The following is a 19666-nucleotide window of genomic DNA, read 5'->3' as shown; positions in this document are numbered from 1 at the left end:
TGATTGTAAGTTTCCTGAGGCCTCCTCAGAAGCCAAGCAAATGGCCAGCATCATGCTCCCTGTACAGCCTGTGGAACCGTGAGCCAATTAATTACCCAGTCGTAGGTATTTCTTTATAGCAGTGTGAGAACAGCCTAATACAGCGATCATATGTGTTCAGGGACATTCATGGGGGATTTCCTCTAACCTCCTGACAGCTACAAGGGGATCAAATCCTGTTGTGGGACTTGGTGGATTGATGGCTTCCAGTTATGAGTTTGCTAAAGACAATCCTAGTCACTGTCATTTAAATAAGAGATGGTTTATTACCAAAATACTTTTATGGTTGAAACACCAACCTCATCAGCTAAAGCTAATAACTGAAACTGTGGCTCAGCATTTGATGTGGGCTTCCTTAAGCCCTTCCTTGTTTGTATGAACTACATAGTTTTCAGGACGTCTGCATCTTCCTTAACTGGTCTCCTTCCCCTTTCTCATCCTCACATCCTGTTATTTCTACCTCTTAAATATTTCTTGACTCCCTTTTCTGTCTTTCTCTTTGTCTCAACAACTGATGCCCTGGTCAAGCCTCATCAACTGTCACTTGGCTTTCCATGGTAAGGTTTGACAATTAAATAAAAACAGCTTACTTTTGGGCTTGGGCACAGCATGTGTTAGGTGGCAGCACATACTGGTGAAATGTAGTACTGCAATCCAGCTCTATAGGCTTATATTAATAATATACATTCAGGAAAGAGGAGGGGCAGGAAAGCAGTGTTCTTGGAGCTGTGAGTGTAGGAACAGGACAATTTAGAAACTTCTATAACAGTGTACAGCATGCTCTGTTGTAATTATCTGTCTTGTGTTTGTCTTCACATTAGAAAGTAAGCTCCTTAAAGCAATGAGAGTATCTATTTTCTTCACTAATTTATATCTAGTACCTAGTCTGACATTGGCACATGACAGATGATCAAACTATATTTGTTTAAGATAAGTATGGGTAACATTCTCATCAGTTGCAAGAATTCCATCAGAGGTAAAGTTTGGTTAACTGTGGGAGAGGCTAAACTAGCTACAGTTGAAGCCGACTAGCTTGGGGTGGGGTGTTCCAGACGTAACCTAGTAGCCAACTACAGAATAAGGTCAGTAGTCAGTACAAGGAGGCCTGGTAGGAGGTAGCAATGCCTAACCAAAATTAGTGCTCTGTGCCAGGAAACCAGCCCTGGAATACCAGTGAAAGCAAGTCCCGTGTCTTGGAGGGCTTGGCGTTACAGGCACAGTATAAAGCAGGGGCTCCTACACAAGGGTAGAAGGTGGGATCCTATTTTTAGATCTAGAGAACAAAAAAAAGAGCTTGGTCAGAAGGGTCAAGATGAAAGTGTTGTCTTCAGAGCCAGAGTCAAAGCCTTCATGGAGCCAGCAATTAGAGTGACTTGATAACAAGTCACCAATACTCCTCAGTCAGGTCTCTTAAATCTTTCATGACAAAGGACAGGAATGATTATAGCATCCAGGAAGGAATGACAATGCAGGCATAATCAAATAGGAACAGATTGTTTCAGATGGGGGGATATTCATAGGAGTGTATAAGGGAGACATTATTTTATAGGTTAATATCATACACACTCTGACTCAGAATGCTAGCCATTGGTATTGTTCACCAATATTTTTAACTTCCCCCTTCCAGACATCTGATAGCATTATACTTTCCTGCCACCTGGAAACTAGGTGTGCCCATGTGATTGGCTTGACCAACAAAATGTGAGCAAATACATTTAAAAGTAGATGCACAATTCTATAACTTCCTCTTCTGCCTGTGTGAGTGAGGATGCATCTATTGATTGGGAGGCGTGGTGCAGCCATGGAATGCTCCCTTGAAAAATTGTGCAAACCATGGCAGACTTTACATGATAAGAAAGAAATTTTGTTTTACACCAATGAATAAAAAAAAGAACACATACTCTGAACTCAGACCAATCTAGCGGATGAATTCCAGCTCCACCAGCTCTGTGACTTTGGGACGTTAGATTGCTGCTGTGAGCCTTGGTTTTCACATCTGAGATATGGGTCTATTGCACACACTTGTTGTCAAGATAATATGTCAGTAGATGCTTTACGCAGTGTGTGGCATATGGCACATGATCAATAAATGGTAGTTTTTATTACAGCCATCATTTTCCAGCTGGGCAAATATGTTGACTGGTGTGAGGGAGAGGAAGAAGGGTGGCAGCAGTTGATGATTCCAAGAACATCAAGTACTATCCATTTTCTTTCACTGTACTCCATTCACATTTTTGGTTGGTTGAGGCTAGTGTCCAGCATTGTTTTGATGGGCAGCTTCCCCTGGTACAAAGCTCAGAAGAATCACTGCTTTGAGTACTTTTGTCATAGACCCAGTCAGGATAGTTCAGGTTACACTGCTGTAATACATAAGCCGCAAATTGCAGTGGCTTAAAACACAAAGGCTTGTTTATGGCACACACTACATGCCCATTATGGACTGGTAGGAAGCTCTGCTCCATATTTTCTCATGCTGGGACTGAGGTTGCTGGAACAGCCACTATCTACAACATTGCCAATCACTGTATCAAAAGGAAAGAGAGGATGGCGTATTACTGCTTATAAAGCTTCCACCTAGAAGTAACATGGATGACTTCTGCTCTCATTTTCTTGGCAAAAGCAAGTCACCTGGCCACACTGAATTCTAAGGAGATAGAAAAATGTCATCCTACTGTGTCTCTGGAAGGAAAATTAGAAATACTCAGTGAACGGGACTAATGACCATTGCACTCTTAAAACTTTCCAACTTAGTCCACTGAGAGAATAGTCCCACTCTAATTTGGGGGTATCTATTGTTTTTCTGCACTCTTCCCCCTGACTCTCAGATCAAATCTAGCCTCTCTGCCAACAGGGATGAGCACATGACTGAAGTTAAACAAGTCATAGTATTTCATTACTCAACCACAGTCATTGGTTCAAGGGATGGGCATGTGACCAATCAGGATTCTTCAAATTGGTGTTGGGAGAAAAGCATCCTGTTTTCTCTGAACATGGAATTAGGAGGATATGAGTACACCCTCAGTCATGCTCTCTGCCATTGGCAAACAGTGCTGGGAGAAGAATGCTGAGGAACTGAGAGAAAGGAGGTAAAGGCAGAGTCCTTGTGAAGGTTGATTGGCAGCTAAGGCTGGCCATACACTTCCCTTCTCATCTGGGCTGGTCCTGAGCCTTTTTGCCTTCAGATTCATGCCCTTCCTTTCCTTGCACTGCTCTGTAATCAGAGAGGCTGATCCCTGGTGGCTGCATTTTCCCAGACTCTTGTTTCAGCTAGCTTCCAGTGGTTTGGCCAATGGAAGATGCTGATTGGATGCTGGAGGCAGGGGAAAAGGAGAAACAAGGGAATTTCTCCTCCTCTGTCTCTGCGTTGGGCAATTTCTCCATCTGCAAAGGAGTATCCTCCTGGCCTTAGCTTCCCCTGAATACATCTGTCAGGGTTCCAGCTTCCATGCATTCATGTATTCCTAGGCTTCCAGCACCTGTATCCCTCCATCTTCAGGCTGGCAGTAGCTTCTTGCGCTCGTGTATTTGTGTGTTACCTTCCTCTCCCTTCCTGGTCTCTCAGCTCTCTCATCATCTGTGTAGCCAATTTCCTGCATTAAATCCCCTCTGTTGCAAATACTTGAAGCAGCTTCTGTTTTCCAAGTTAGACCTTGACTGATCAGCCACTGTTTGGTTAGGGAAGCACTGTGTTTCCTCTTTGACTCAGGCGAATTGGAGATAGGTCTCTGTCCCTTACAACTGAGAGTTTGGACTAATGCAGCAGTGCACAGGAAAAGAAGCACCCATCACCTCCCAAGTATTTACCTGATGCCAGGCATTGTGCTCAACACTTTGTTCTCATTATGGAATCCATGAGGTAGAAATTATGACGACCATTTTATAGATGAGAAGCAGAGACACAGACAGGTAAGTAATTTTCTCTCAATCAAGTTTATTTTCTTTAAGCAAAAATTCACTTAGAACCCGCTGCTCCATGAAACAAGGGAGTCCCACAGGTATGCCAAGGCTCAGCAGTGGCAAGACAAGAAAGGAGGTGAGGAATGACAAAAGACAAGTCTATATGCTATTTTGTGACCTGGCCTAGAATCTTAACACGCTTCTCCCGGGCAGGAGTGTAATGAGTAAAGGGAGCTCCATGTAAATGAGCTACAGGCATCCCTAGTAACTGTGATTCAAGTCAAGTTCTTGCCGCTAATTGCACACACATTTTGCTAAAGGTAGTAAATAGGAATCATTCACTTGTCCTTAGAGACCGCGGCACCATTCAGTATTCATAGCAAATATATCACGGAGCTTCATAAGAGAATCATTTTAAAACAAAGCTTGGTCAGCTGTTTAATAATTTACTGATAGTGACAGCAGGGAGAATATCTAATAACCAGCGAGATTGGCTTTCAAATAGAAAATAAATTCATGTTGGAAGAGAGAGAGGAGGGAAAGAAAGGGAAGGTGGGGAGAAGCATGATTAGCAGCGAGGAAATTTTTAACATTTGTCAGTTGCGGATTTTTTTTTTTTTTGAATCCTAGCAGAGTGGAGAAACCTGATTATTAAGAGGTTGCATTTCATTTTAAAACAGCCTTTAATGCTCTTCTCACAGGAAACAGGAATTATACAGACAGCCCACCTGACACAGGGCGTTGACCCCCAACTGGGCCCTGGGTGGCATCAATCTTGGTTAATCTGGGGACTTTTTGGGGGCCATATGATTTCTTCTCATATTTCAGCTATTCCTGAGGGAGTGAGGTAAGGCCTGAAAGACTAGAAAATCAAAGCCTCAAAGAAATAAAATCAACTCAGACTACAACTGTACATTCTCCTGCTCTGGGAAGAACCTGACCCAGAACTTATTACAAGGGATTTGGCTTCCGGGTAAACAAACCTATTTATTTTTGTTTACTGGCAAAGCTGTATTGAAGTGTCTTGGAGATGAAGAGTTTTGAGATGAACAGGCTCAAAGTTCACAGCTGATTCTCATATTCCTGGCCCGTGATTGGGAGACACAATTACAGGAATTTTAAAAAGTCCAGGAGCTGTCGGGAGGAAAACAAAACCTAAAACCAGTAACAATCCCGAATCAGCAAAACTCCTTGTGCCTCAGTTTTCTCACCTGTAAACAGGACTAGTAAGAGAGGTGAAGGGTGGGTAATGCATGTAAGGCTTTTAGTTGCATACGCGGCTCAGAAAATGCAAGTTCAAACATTGCAGAGGCAGAAGCAAAACCAGAGTGAAACATTCCCAAGGTTATCAGTCCTTAAGCCTCAGCGGCAGACAGTGCTGTACAATGTGTTTACGGGTAAAAGAACATCGCGAGCCCCCCACTCCATCCCAGTCCTTTACAACCCTCCCTAGCACACAGGGCACACTCTGTCCTCAAACCAGTCCCTAAGTTTGCCACTCTGGAGACAGGTTTTCAGATAAGACAGATGATTTCCATGTTCCCAGATGGTATTTTCTGTGGTTTTACATTCCAAGTTTGTACCCTCGATCCTTCACGTTGATCTCAGCAAACTCACTTTCATCCTGTCTTGAGTTATTAGCATTTTTCAAGCTTGGAGAAATAATGATTTATCAATGTTTTATTTGATGTGAGAATGACTTGATGAAACGTGTGCTGTCTGGCCCATCACGCCAAGGAACAAACTCAGTGCGTTCGAGAGTCGTCTGCCATCATCCCAGCTCTGTTTCACAAAGGGGAGAGGGAGATTCTGGGGGCTGCTATCATTTGGGGCGAAATGTATTTCTGTGTTATATAATAAAATGCTTTGTAAACATTTTCTGAAACGTATGGTAATAGTACCAGCCCCATGATAGAGAGACACAATTCCAGGAATTTAAAAAAGTCCAGGAGCTGTAGAGAAGAAAACAAAACTGAAAACCAAATCAATCCCAAATCAACAAACCTCCTTGTGCCTCAGTTTCTTCTCTTGTAAATGGGGAATAATAAGAGAATTGTGGGGTGGATAATGCACGTAGGCTTTTAGCTGCAAGCATGGCTCAGAGTCAGCACAGTTCAGTTTCACTAGATTGGCGATGGAGTAACTGGGTGAAAACATTTTGAGGGTAACATGCTTTGGTACAGAGAAGGAGGTTGGGTAAAAATCATAGGGTTAGGCCGTGCACGGTGGCTCACACCTGTAATCCCAGCACTTTGGGAGGCCGAGGTGGGTGGATCCCTTGAGGCCAGGAGCTTGAGACCAGCCTGGCCAACATGGCGAAGCCCCTTCTTTACTGAAAGTACAAAAACTAGCCGGGCGTCATGGTGCGTGCCTGTAATCCCAGCTACTTGGGAAACTGAGGCATGAGAATCGCTTGAACCCAGGAGGCGGAGGTTGCAGTGACCCTGTCTCAACAACAACAAAAATCACAGGGCCTATCTGGGTATGGGGGGGTTAGAATGAGTGTCAGATGGAGAGGACGAGGATGTAGGGAAAGAGCAGGCCCCAGGTGACTGGTTAAGTCTCCAGACCACTTATTAGAGGGATTTATAAAAGAGCTAGACCAGTGCCACCAGACTGCCCAAGATTATTTGGAGAAGATTCCCCTTCCCCACTCCATTCAGTCTTCATGGAGCTGTCATTTATGGCTGTCATCCTCAATTCAGAGAGGTGGACAAAAGACCTAGGCTGGCCAATTATGGTGACACTCCTTCCCCCTGCCAATATCCCTGGTCAAATTGATTCATTTAGGAAACAGAATGTGAACCAAATCACCCAATAAATATCTTTACTGGGTTTTTGTGGATAGTGCGGTGGGGTGTTGCAGAAGGTCTCATTTTATACTGAAGGTGGTAAGCTGTGAGACCTCTGTATGGAGCTGTCACTGGCCAGTTTCTTTGACTACCCGCAGAGAGAAGCCCAGCTGAGATAGAGACAGAGACAGATAGAGACAGAGATAGACAGGGAGAGAGAGGGGTCCCATGCCATCATTTGAGCACCTAGATCCAGCTTTGCCTGAAGGTGCACATGAACTGCTCAGCTAAATAAGCCACTGGGTTCCTCTTTTCACTTAAGCTTGTTTGGGTTGGGTGTCTGTCTGTCATTCATAAGAAAAGGAGTCTTGGGTAAAATATCAGGATTGTCTGTGTTCCCAGCTCAGTATTTATCCTTTAAGCGCTTATAGGTGTCTGAGACACAGAATGGGCAAGATACCTTGGAGTTGTGCCTGGAGGCTCTCAACTTTCCTTGTCCCTGACACTGCATTAGCCATTCACAAACTCTTGCATGCCTGAGAATCACCTGGGGTGCCTGTTAGAAATGCAAATTCCCAAGCCTCAACCTCCAGAGATGCTGATTCAGCTCCATGCATAATGAACAAACAGCCCTGTTCTGGTGCAGGTGTGGTCCCTGGCCCCACATTGAGAAGTATGTCGGCCACTCGCCCAGCACACCCTCTTCAGTAGCATGGGTCCCATGTGCAGGGATCCCCTAAGGTGAGCAAGTGTGTGGGGGGGTATCTTTAGGAGAGTATATTAGGTTAAAAGGGCGGGTGGGTAGAGCTCTGTGTAGTGGTTCCCCCCAAAACTTCTTAGATGACTTATATTTCACCTCCCTACGGGTGGGGAGAACTCTGAGGAGTCCTTGCAGTGTTCTTGGTAGAAATAATTGGGGAAGATTTAAAAATACTGTTGCTTGGGGCCTACTCAAATAAATCAGTGGCTGAGGGTGGGGTCCCAGGTGATTCTCATATGCAGCGGGGTTGAGAACCACTGCAGCGGGAATCCAGGAACAGACGGGCTCTGGGGTCTCTCCTGAAGGCCCTCTTGCCAGCCCAAATTTTCTTTGTACATTGTTGCGGGGATGAAGTGTAGAGAGCAGAATTCTGTTACTATCAGGGAGTGGTTGTTATGGTGGGTGGAAGATCTCTAGGTGCTTATCAAAATATAGTAAGATAAATCAATGAAAATAAAATGACAATTACATGCCATAACACAAAGTAGCAAACATAAGTAAATAATATTAATAAGAGAGGGCTATGCAGAAAAACATCATGAAAGTATATTAAGAAACCAAGAATTCTAATTAAGCCAACTCTGTAAACCAGAGGTCTGAAGAAAGTTTGCAGAAGGTTCTATATACATGAGGCATTCTTTCTGTATCATTTCTGCTTCAAGTCTTTTGGTGCCTTTTCTTTCTGAGAGGTTGGCATCTGGGACTCGGGCCTCACTAGAAAAGGCTTAGGGCCACGGGCAGACAGGCCACTAAAGCCTCTGGGGACTTTACCATGGTTTCTCCCTGCCGTGGACAGCCTTGTTACTGCTTTAAGCCCCCAGGCCAGGTGCTTCTGGCAGTCTGACTAGAGGACTGGTTCTGCATTGGCCTGGACAGAACCACCCAGTTATGACCTTTTGTGAGATTCAGTCTGTTAAAAAGGACACGTTTCCGGGCTCTTCCCTGAAGCGTTGGCTTTATCAGTCTGGGGTACGTGCGTTATTAACAAGAGCTCCTGGCGGTTCTCAGGACCAGACACAGTGGGGAAGCAGCACCGCATCGTCTCCTTCTGCACACCCGAGAGCCTTGCTGGGGTCTTGCTCATGAGCTGGTTTCCCCATAGATCTCGATGAATTGGGTCACTGTCCCTTCTGTTTGATAACAGCTCGTGCAGAATGTATATGGCCCTGGCAGGCAAATTTGGCCCTAGTCTTAACCAGTATGTATTGAGTGCTTGCTGTATGCCATGCTGGGTTGGCTTTGGGGACGTGAGGGTGCGTAAGACAGTACTGGCATCCCTCAGTGCTGTCACCCTGGTGGAGAAGGCAGATCTGCAGATGGTTCCAATAAGGATGGAATCCACTAATTCTTCATCCAGCCCACTGATCCTGCCCAAAGCTGAGCCTTGAAGGATAAGGATTTAGATGCCTGGATAAGGAAGGATGCTGCTTTTGAATGTGGCATTCCAGAGAGAGGAAGCTAATGGGCAGAGGCCCAGAGGGAGGTAATGGACAGTTGTCATGTGCAGTTTGGAGTTCAGGGTAAATGGAGTACGGAGGAAATGAAATGAAAGAACAGAGAGCATTGCACTTAGGTCTCAGCTTTGCCTCTTTGAACTTGCAGACTCTTGCAGATATCTGAGTATTTGCCTAGGCTGTTCCAGCCACCTGGAATGCCCTTCTTTTCTTCTCTACCTGGGAAGACTTCCCTTTGGTGAGGGGTGGTCCAAGGTGAGTTAGGGAGGGGATGGGCTTAGAAAAGCAGGCTGGGCTGGGCATGGTGGTCACACCTGTAATCCCAGCACTTTGGGAGGCTGAGGTGGGTGGATTGCTTGAGGCCAGGAGTTCAAGACTAGCCAGGGCAACATGGCAAAACCCCATCTCTACTAAAAATCCAAAAATTAGCCAGGCGTGGTGGCACACTCCTATAATTCCAGCTACTTGGGAGGGTGAGGCACGAGAATTGCTTGAACCCAGGAGGTGGAGGTTGCAGTGAGCTGAGATCGCACCATTGCACTCCAGCCTGGGTGAAAGAAAGAGCAAGACTGTCTCAAACAAACAAACAAACACACAAGGCAGGCTGGGCCCAGCCAGTGGAGAGTCTTGTTGGTTATGGTAAGGACTGTGGACTTCATGCTGAGGGCAGTGGGGGCATTAGTGAAGGGTTTAAAGCTGGTGAGCAACAGGTTGTGGAGTGACTGTCTTCCTGAACAACCACTCTGGCTGCTGTGTGTGGAGAGGGGTTGGGAGGGACAAGACTTCAGGCAGTTAAGAAGCTAAGTCAGAGCTGAGGTTGCTGCAGCGGGGTGGGGAGAAGCAACAGGTTCACAGACATTCTGGAATCTGGAATCTGAGTTGGGAGTCAGGGACCAGGAGAAGGGCTGAAGGCCTTTTTTTTCTTTTTCTTTCTTTCTTTTTTTTTTTTTTTTTTTTGAGATGGAGTCTCCCTCTGCCAACAGGCTGGAGTGCAGTGGTGCGATCTCGGCTCACTGCAACCTCCGACTCCCTGGTTGAAGCGGTTCTCCTGCCTCAGCCTCCTGAGTAGCTGGGATTACAGGCATGCTCCATCACGCCCAGCTAATTTTTGGATTTTTAGTAGAGACAGGATTTCACCATGTTGGCCAGGATAGTCTAGATCTCCTGACCTCAGGTGATCCACCTACCTTGGACTCCTAAAATGCTGGGATTACAGGTATGAGCCACCGCACCTGGCCAGGGCTGAAGGTCTTACGGGGACCTCAGTGCTCCGAAAAGGCATGTGCTCAACTCCTGGGCACCAAGCTGTTGCAATAGTGGCTTTTTGCCTGCTTCCTTGGAGAAGCCACTTTGCTGGAAGCAAGGAGTAAAGCCTGGGGCCGTATCTCAATCATGTTTGACGTCCATTATTCAAACCCTGACACTACCACCACCCTGTCCCCAGTGTGCTTGGGTGACCTCTCAGTGAGGGCAGACTGTGGGCTCCTTGCAGATGGGGCCACTTTATCTTAACATCCCCACTGCCCAGCAATGAGGCCAGGTGTCAGAAGTGCAAATACCTGTGACGGGTACGTGCCATCCATCACTTAGCTTTTTTTTTTTTTGAGACGGAGTCTCGCTCTGTCACCCAGGCTGGAGTGCAGTGGCCGGATCTCAGCTCACTGCAAGCTCCGCCTCCCGGGTTCACGCCATTCTCCGGCCTCAGCCTCCCGAGTAGCTGGGACTACAGGCGCCTGCGACCTCGCCCGGCTAAGTTTTTGTATTTTTAGTAGAGACGAGGTTTCACTGTGTTAGCCAGGATGGTCTCGATCTCCTGACCTCGTGATCTGCCCGTCTCGGCCTCCCAAAGTGCTGGGATTACAGGCTTGAGCCACCGCGCCCGGCCCATCACTTAGCTTTTTAAAAAAATTACCAGAAACAGCTGTTTGGCAGATGCCACTTGGGTGACATGCAGTGCTGGCATTAAATCCAGGGCACCTCAGACATTGAGGTCTACTTGGCAACAATTTGGAGCATGTGCTGGTATTTTGGCCCAAGAAAGAAGCAGCTGGCCTTCCGTGCCGTGCTGTTGTCCAGGTGTCTATACAGTTGGCCTAGAGTCAAGGCTGGGGTGGTCTGGTGAATTTAAGACTTGGAAGTGGGAAGAAAGGAAGGGAAACGGGCTCTTGAGTGGGCCAGCCCTGTACTAGGCGTGTTCACATCCATTAACTCACTTAATTCCCACTCAGCTCAGCGAGGTGGGAATAATCACCCAATTTCACAGATGGGGAAACAGATTTGGAGAGGGAAAGTGACAAGTTTGTGGTCACTTGGATGGTAAATGGAGGTGTGGAGAATGCAGGCAGGTGCAAGGCCTCCCCGGCAGAGGGAAATTATAAAAATGGAGCATGGCTGAGAAGAGGAACCAGGTGCTGTGGGCGTGAAAATCTAGCAGAAGAGGAATGGGAGGGGTTTTAAGAAATTGAGAACGCTTACCTGGAGCACACCCAATCTCCAAATGAAGGTCATCTGGAAGGGCGGCCAGGCTCTTACTTCCCCAGGAGGCAGATCCAACTTTGCAGGGAGAAATTATAGATTGGCAGTATCGGTAAAGCGTCAGGGAAATCTTTCTAACCACAAGGACCTCAAACTGGAAATGGATTCGTTATGAAGTCCTGCTTTTGAACCGAGCAATATTATTGGATAATGCATGCTTTTTTTTTTTTTTTAAACAGAAAAAATGGTTGGATCATGAGGTTAAACCCGAAAATACTTAAGATTTCTAAGTTGCATTTGGGTTATTTATATTTGCACATCTTGACAGACAGCATTAATGCATATTAATATTCCTGCCATCAAAACATTACTCAAACCAGAACTACTGGCTCTGAAAGCATCTGCGGTGTGTGCACACTCTGCTAATAGAAAGGTTAACTTGTATTTTTGAATTATTGATGGTTGCTTGTTACTAATTTCTTTTTCCTCAGAAAGGAGGAAATTATTAATGAAGAGATCATTGCCAATGTGTCTGACATCTATTAATGGTTTCATCTTGCAACCAGATTAAAAGAGACAGCTGGTCCCTGAATTTATGTGTGGAGGCAGCTCCAAATGTGCTGACAATTCCGTGGGAGGGCGGGGCCGACGGCAGTGGGGCCTGAGCACGGTGCCGGTGGCTGGTACAGGGTCCTCCCCTGGTTGGCGCGGCCTCCGTGGAACGGCCATCAAAGGTTTTGCTGCCGAGGGACCAGGCAGCAGATGGGCTATCACTCTTTTGGCATCTTTCCAAACTCTTGTTACGCACGGGAGCCCATTCGCACCCTCACTGTACCAGCCACTTGTTGACGTGTGCTCTGTGTTTTGGAACAGCGGTTTCTAACTTGAACATGCATTAGAATCACCTGGAAGGCTGGTGCAATAAGAGCCCAGGCCCCACCTCCAGCGTTTCTGATTCAGCAGGCCTGGGGTGGGGCCCAAGAACTTGTATTTCTAACACCTTCCCAGGTGAGGCTGATGCTATTGGTCCAGAAACCACACTCTGAGAATGAGTTTTAGATCAATAGTTGTCAAATTGTGCTGTAAGATTTCTCTAAAGAAAGGGTTGGCAAACTTTCTATAAAGGGCAAGACGGTAAATATTTTAAGCTTTGTGGGCCAGACGATCTTTGTCACAATCACTCACCTCTGCTGCTACAGTTCAGAGAGCGGCCACAGGCAATATGTAAATGAATACATGGGTTTGTGTTTCGATAAAACTTTATAAAAACAGACAGTGGTCCAGATTTGGCCCATGGGTGGAGTTTGCTAACCTCTGTTCTAGAGCAGTGCTGTCCAGTAGAACTTTCTGCAAAAAGCAGCCATAGGCAGTATGTAAATGAATAAGCATGGATGTGGCACAATAAAACTTTATTAAAAAAAATAGGCAGTGGGCCGGATGTGGCAGAGGTTTGGTGACCTCTGTGTTAGAGCAGCACTAATAGAATTCTCCATGATGTTGGAAATGTTCTGTATCTACACTTTCTGATACAGCAGCCACTGGCCACCTGTGGCTACTGAGTACTTGAAATGTGGTGTGGCCAAGCACTGAAATTCTCAATTTTAAGTTTAAACGGCTAGTGGCTATCAGTGCCACAGCAAGAAGACAGAGGCTCCAATGGAGCAGCCACTGCCAGTACAAGAAGTGATCCTTCCCGCCTTCCTACATGGACACTGCCCTTCTTGAGGCTCAGTGTTCTCATGTGTAAGATGGGGATCAAACAATAGCTACATCACTGGACTTTCATCACTGGACTTTGATACTTTAAACGTAGAATAAACTCTACTAGATATATGGTTGAGAGATCTCATTAGTAAGACACATGGCCCCAGCAGGTATCTTCCCCCTGGTACTGTGCTCCCCACTGGAGGGCTGACCACTGGGGGTGAGGCAGGGCTGGGGAGATGGGGACCAGCTCTGGGGTTGTTACCGCTTTCTGTTTGTCCAATCTCCTCAACCAGATTGTAAGCTACATGATGGCAATGACCACGTGTATTGTTTAGGCTGCAAACCACAGCCCTGAGATCCCTGACACACATCAAAAGGCCAGCGTACTTGTTGAAAGGATGCCCCAAGTTTCAGGTTTCCCCTAAAACTGCTTGACAGAGAGATCTGTAGCTGAAATGTCTGGACACTCCTGTCTTGGTTCCTGCCAGAGCTGAAACGGAAGCCACTAGGCAGATATGGAAACTGACGTACAGAGAGGTCTTGCCAAAGGTTTATGGGGTTAAGGACAGAGTCTGAAGATAAGAGACCTACTGACTGAGCATAACTAAGAGAGTTTGTAGGGCAGAATGCCATCTCTTACAAAGCTCACCCTGCCTCCTTCCTTCAGCACTGATGCGATGCTGGGCACAGCCCCGAGCCAAGCAAATCTGCGGTCATGTCCCAGCTCCCTGGGCTGATGGGGTCAGATGGGAAAGAGGGCTCCCTGTGCAGGAGGGTGGGAGATGATGCTATAACTTTCCATGAGTTCCCTCCCTTGAGAAGCCAGCTAGCTGGAAGCTTTGTGTAAGGCATCTTTAGCCCTGTGCCAGCCCTCTCTCTCCACCCCCAAACCCTCATCTCCTAGCAGCCCCGTGGTAAGTGTCCAGGTTCCCTTTGGCAACTCAAGTCTTGTAGAACAGATGAAGAGGAGACAACATTCCCACAATGTAAAAAGCACCATCACAGTGACCTGCGCTGGGGAACATGCCTTGAGCAGGAAGGGCCCGCTGGCCAAAGTTCCAAAGAGAAGCCCTAAGGGCCAGTGTGAGTCTCCCAGGGAGGTGATGCAGTGCAGGGCTTCCAGGCAGAGGGACTGGCCGGTGCAAAAGCCTGGCGGTGCTATGGGTGCCAGAGCCTGGCCGGGCAGCAGGTGGCAGCATGTGCTACTACTGAAGGAGAGGGGGCAGTTTCTCGGGGTGGAGGGAGGTTCAGAAAGCACAGAGGGTCACAGTTCATGACCATGGTGCACCTGGGCAGGTAAGTCCTGGTGCGGGATCAGGTCCCACTCCACCAGCTCAGTGACCACTGAAATGTTTTTTTTTTTTTTTTAAATTTTTAAAATTTTTTATCTTTATTTTTTCCCTCGGGGCCACATGAACCCCATTCAGACCTGGGGGATTTGCCTGCGGTGATATCGCATCCGTAAAGCAGGGGTGCAAGGGGGCACCAAAGGGTGTGTGCTCTGAGGATGCTTAACTGCTATTTTATAGTTTTCCAGAAAGCCTGAGAGAGGGGATGAATTGGCAGGAGTCCAGGAAAGTCGCTGCAAGTTACAAGTGTGACGCCAAGCTCCTTAGTGGCTTAGAAATCTCCTCCCCACCTGGGTCATCCCCTGGGATCAGCCATGACTGGGGTTGCTTGTGGCGGTCGTGGGCCAGGCTTCTGCTCGGAGGCTTCCTAACTGCTGTCTGCCCAAGGCAGGGTTCGAGTGAGTGAGTGAGGGAGCAAACAGCTGGCCGCTCAGCTCTGAGCAGAAGGGATCTTTCCATTCCAATTGTCCCCAAGGGCTATGCATTGCGGTGTCCCCAGAGAACAGCACAGAGTAAGGCACACAATTAAGTGCACCATAAATATTGGTAGAATTATTCATCTCCAAGGCAACTTGTAAAAGGTTCAACTCCCAGGCCACCCCCGACAGGCCTGCCGAATTCCACTCTCCCCAGCAGGGGTCTGGGAAGCAGGACTTGGAGAAAATTTCCTGGTAGTTCTTTGACCAGGCAAGTGTGGGAGGCACTGGTTGGTCCAACAGGCTAGTCCAAGCACTTCAGCTTTTGAAAGTGGTGACGGTCATAGTGGTGGTGGTGGGAGTCGGGGTCCAGAGAGGGGTGGAAGAATTTGCCTGGGATTGTAAGTGTTGGGTAGGAGGAGTAATTGGGTTTCCATTCAAGGGAACTGTTCCACTCTACCTAGTGGGGGCTGGGGACTGACAGAGTGAGGCCCTGTGTTCTCTGCCATGACAACTTGGGTCCAGAGCCTGGGGCTCCCCACTTTTGGAAACCCTGCCATGCTTGATTTTCACAATTCCCCTACAGTCTCCCGGGTCCCTGGCATCCCAGCAAGGATGGGGGTGGGGGGCCGGGCTGACACAGAAGAAGGAGGGCTTTGGCCAGGTAGCAAAGTGTTCCCAAAGTGTGAATTCCGGAAGCATTTCTGGGTGTCCCTGCCCCTGGCTTTTACATCGCAGACCCCCAGTCAAGACTCAGGTACCAGCTGCCTCCCAGGACAGCAGCGAGCCAGGCTGTGGGCTGCGAGGGACAGCGCCAGCGCTGATCTGTGGTTTTAGGCTTTCAGCCCCAACCAGGTCTTTGTTAAGACCGAGAAGACAAGGGAAAAAGCTACATGGTTCTGTCTCCCTAGAAAAGGAAAGGGAAGGCTGCCAGAGAAAAATTGCGGGGGGTGGGGGGGATGTCTCATGCCCCGTCTGCGCCCCCTTCCGCGTGGTGGTGGGGACAAGAGAAATGTGGGTGAACAAGAAGATGGGGTGGGCGGCTAACCGAGGGGGGCGGCGATTGTGGCGCGGTCAGCGATGCGCCCAGAAGAGTGTGAGTGGGTTGTGTGTGTGTGCGCGCGCGCGCTCTTAGATGAAATTCTCATCTCAGGGTGTGCCCGAGACCCTGGCCAGCTGCCGCCTGCCCCAGCTTTGGGCAGACGCCCCCACCCGCTTTCGCAATTCACCTGGCCCCTTATCTTGAGTTGTGAGGGCTGCTCCCTCCCTCCCTCCCTCCCTCCTCTCGCCACCGAACCCCCATTCACCTGTTCCCCAACCCGAGTTCAAACGGCTGCTCCCGCTCCCTCCTCCCCGCACCGCCCCCGTACCTGCGCCCCCACAGGGCAGACGATGCTTGGCTGCGCGGCACCGCGCGGGGCGAAGAGGCAAGGACCCTGCCGGGCGTGCGGGTGCGGGGGTGATGTGTGGACGCGCGTGACTGTGCCAGCGGCCCGAGCTGGTCGGCCCTGGAGAGGGTGTGCGGGGGAGCCCGCGTGTGCCAGCCGCGGGCGTGTGCCAGGCGCGGGCGTGCGCACGAGGGTGTGTGCACGGCCGAGGCGGAGCGCCCGGGCGGGCGGCGGCGGCGACGGCGGCGGCGTTAGGACTCGGGGGACACCGCCCCCCGCCCCCCGCGTCCCGCCCCCGCCCAGCCTCCTGCCTCAGTTCGCGCCGCGCCTCGGCTTGGAGCGCAGCGGCGCCGGCTCCGGGAGCCCGAGCGGAGCCAGCCGCGCTCACAGCCAGCGGCCGCACCGGCGATGCGGGGCCGCCCCGCGCCCGCCCCAGTCCCGGCCCCAGCCCCGGCCCCCGCGGGAAGGGGCTGAGCCGCCCGCCGCCGCCCGGATGGCGAGCCTCGCCGCGCTCGCCCTCAGCCTGCTCCTGAGGCTGCAGCTGCCGCCGCTGCCCGGCGCCCGGGCTCAGAGCGCCGCAGGTGAGTGCGCCCGCTCGGCTCCCCTGGGCTCCCCGCTCCCTCCCGGATGCGCGCGGGCTCCGAGCTGCGGGGCCCTCGGAGGAGAAAGTTGCGCGGGCTCGCGGGGGCGCGGGTCCCCATGGCCGGAACCCGGGTCTAGCCTGCAGGCGCGGGAAGCCGTGTCCCCGCGCGCCCCGGCCAGCCAGCCTGGTCCCTCGCGTCTCTCGGCAGCTCGCGTTTGGCGAAGTTCACAGCTTCACTTTCCTGCCGGTCCCCCGGGCTGGAGTAACTTTCCGCGGTTGTTGCGAATATTTCCACTTGCTGCCTCCCACTTGTCGGAATCTGCCACTTGAGTGTTTGGGGCGGCGAGATGAGGAGCGGCACCGACGCCCAGGGTGGAGCGTTCCCTCCCGGGCAGCGCGCGCTTTTAGTGGGGAGGACAGGTCCCCAGCAGGCCGAGGCTGCAGGGGCGGCGGCTTTTCTTTTCTCCTCGGAGATACAGGAAGCTCCACATTTGCTCTGAACACGCTGCTCCCCTAATCAAGCCGCTGAAGGCACCCGTGGGGATGTTTGCGTTGATGACCGAGAGCAGTGCCTCCGCCCTACCCGCTGGCTTTTCTCCGAGGTAGCTGGGCGCCCGTGTTAAGGCCCTTGGAGGGGACTGGATTTGACCCGTGTGCGCGTCTGCTCCTGAAAAGTTCGGGGACTCATATTTGGGTTTGGCCACGGGAAGGAGGTGAGCAGAGGTAGTCCCCCGGGGGGGGGGGGGGGGGGGGGGGGGGGGGAGTGCCCTGCCGTGCTCCTAAAGGCACGTTGGCGGGTGCTGGAGGGCATCACAGTCCAGGGTCTTAAACATCACCAAGCCCCACCGCAGGCAGCTTCCAGCCCCAAGCCCCCCGCTCCCCCCCAAGAGTAGCGGCAGAGGGAAGAAGAGAAGGGAGGGAGTGCTGCAGGTGTACTTCCAAGTTCAAAATCACCTTAAAGTTTCTTAGCACCGATTGCTTTTGGTGTAACTACGCCGGGCTGAGGTGGCTGGGATCACGGGGACAGGCTGAGATCAGCCCGTGGGACGCAGGAACAGGCTCGTTTTGGATCGCTGAGCAACAGCTGTGCCCATTTATTATCTCACCGAAAGAAGGAAAGGAAGAAAGAGAAAAAGAACGAACCTGTGCGGAAGTACAGCGTGTTTGCACAGGCTGCGTCTGAGGTTAAGGGCCGCTGGAGGGACATTCCGTTGGAAATGCGTTAGAGCCTTCCTTGCTTGGTACTAAAATGGAAGAGGAATAGGCGACTTCTGTGAAGGGACAGCCTGTTTCCCTGGCTGGGAAGTTGGGTGACGAAGACACTCCTTTAGAGGTGTGTGAAGCTGAAAGGTTGGATTAGCAAGTGAGAGAAGAGGGACAGCCACAGCATCATTCTAAAGATGGTGCACAATTCTCGTTTTCCTCATTTTGGAGTGTGTGTTAGGTGTGCTAGGGAGGGAGGGGTGCTAGGGAGGATGCCCGGGGCAGTCCTGGACACCCAGGCATGATTCGTGACTCAGATTTTATATCCTCTAATGCATGACCGGCCAACCACACATTAATACCACTCACGTTCCCGCTGCAGAAACAGGATCAAAAATATTCCATCACGGGTCTCAAATCATTCTTGGGTAGTAAGCGGTAAAACCCGTACCGGCTCGGGAGGCTGTCCAGTGCTGAACGCCGCCCGTTCCGGATGCTCCCGCCAGGTGGCGCTCGCCCACAACTATTAAAATGCAAATCTGGTTGCTTTCGTATCAGGAATAGAACTTCTTTTCAATTTTTAAATGAGTAATGTGTTTATTCAGCAGCCTTTTGTTAAAACATTTAGAGAAGTGTGAGGAGCGAGCACCTTTTCTTTGTTTGCTCTTTAGAATGCAGGAGAAAGAAAAGAAATCCTGGAATATGGTTTGGGAAGAAATCTGTTAAGGCATCCTGTGTTTCTTTTGGGTCTACCTGAGCAGGCTGGCTTCTGCAAACCTACTATATAGCATATATTTAGCAAGTGGCTGCCTTTGTGCCAGGGGCTCCTTAAACGAATGGGATTAGCTTGTATTGGAGAACTGGTGCATTCTAAGCCTCACGCATTTGTAGAAATGGGGATTTTCTGTATATATCTGTCCTCTCCTTTCCAGTTTAACGGTAGCTCGACCATCTAAATTAGATTTTTTTTTTCCAGGGTTCCTCATGAACATCTGTATCTGCCAAAACAAGAATACTGTAAATGTTGACTTAAAAAATGGACTTATATTCTTATTTTATTCCTAAATTCAGAAATTGTTAGAATTTCAAATCTAGTATAAATATGACAATAACTTGATTTCCTTTAAAGTATTTTATTTAAAACTTTTGGCAAGTTTGGATAAATACATTTTAAGACTAAGTAGTGTGTTTTCCATGTTCTTTTGATCTGAAAATTCCCAATCTCGAAAGCAATTTCAATTTGTAAGGTTACATCCATAACATAGTTGGGCTAATATGTTTTGCTGTAACATGTTGGTCTCAGTGTCCAAAAGTCAGGGGCGGAAGCTTGTCATCAAAAGGCAATTTCCTTTTTCCTTACTCTAAGACATATTTCTTGAGCCACGACAGTTTTTGGAAGGAATGATAGAAAAATCAAACAAACAAAAAACATTTAAAAACAGCCTCTTAACAATGTGGCAAAACATGATTTGGGATGGGGGAAGAGAGAGACAGTTAAATGAATAAGGGGATAATTAGTTCATTTACCAGTGGATTTCAAAATCCACATATTGAGAGCAAAAATGGATCTTATAGGGGACTGACTTGCAATTGCAATTGTTAG

The 19666-nt window shown here is 49.1% G+C and overlaps 1 protein-coding gene across 14 annotated transcripts in view; it reads left to right on the top strand.

Annotated features, from left to right (window-relative positions):
- Positions 1-16731: 16731 nt before the first annotated feature.
- PTPRT (protein tyrosine phosphatase receptor type T) overlaps positions 16732-19666 on the top strand; it is a 1118479-nt gene continuing 1115544 nt past the window's right edge. For 12 of the 14 annotated variants that reach the window (XM_017944806.3, XM_017944803.3, XM_017944801.3 and 9 more), the window contains exon 1: positions 16732-16858. In XM_017944806.3, the coding sequence (XP_017800295.2) occupies positions 16771-16858 (88 nt within the window). In that variant the 5' untranslated portion in view covers positions 16732-16770. The remainder of the gene's footprint in view (positions 16859-19666) is intronic. The other 2 variants (XM_017944804.3, XM_017944802.3) reach the window with 1 other exon arrangement.

Source organism: Papio anubis, chromosome 16 (genome assembly GCF_008728515.1).
Source record: "Papio anubis isolate 15944 chromosome 16, Panubis1.0, whole genome shotgun sequence".
Classification (NCBI taxonomy): Eukaryota; Metazoa; Chordata; class Mammalia; order Primates; family Cercopithecidae; genus Papio; species Papio anubis.
This window is presented reverse-complemented; position numbering and strand designations above follow the sequence as displayed.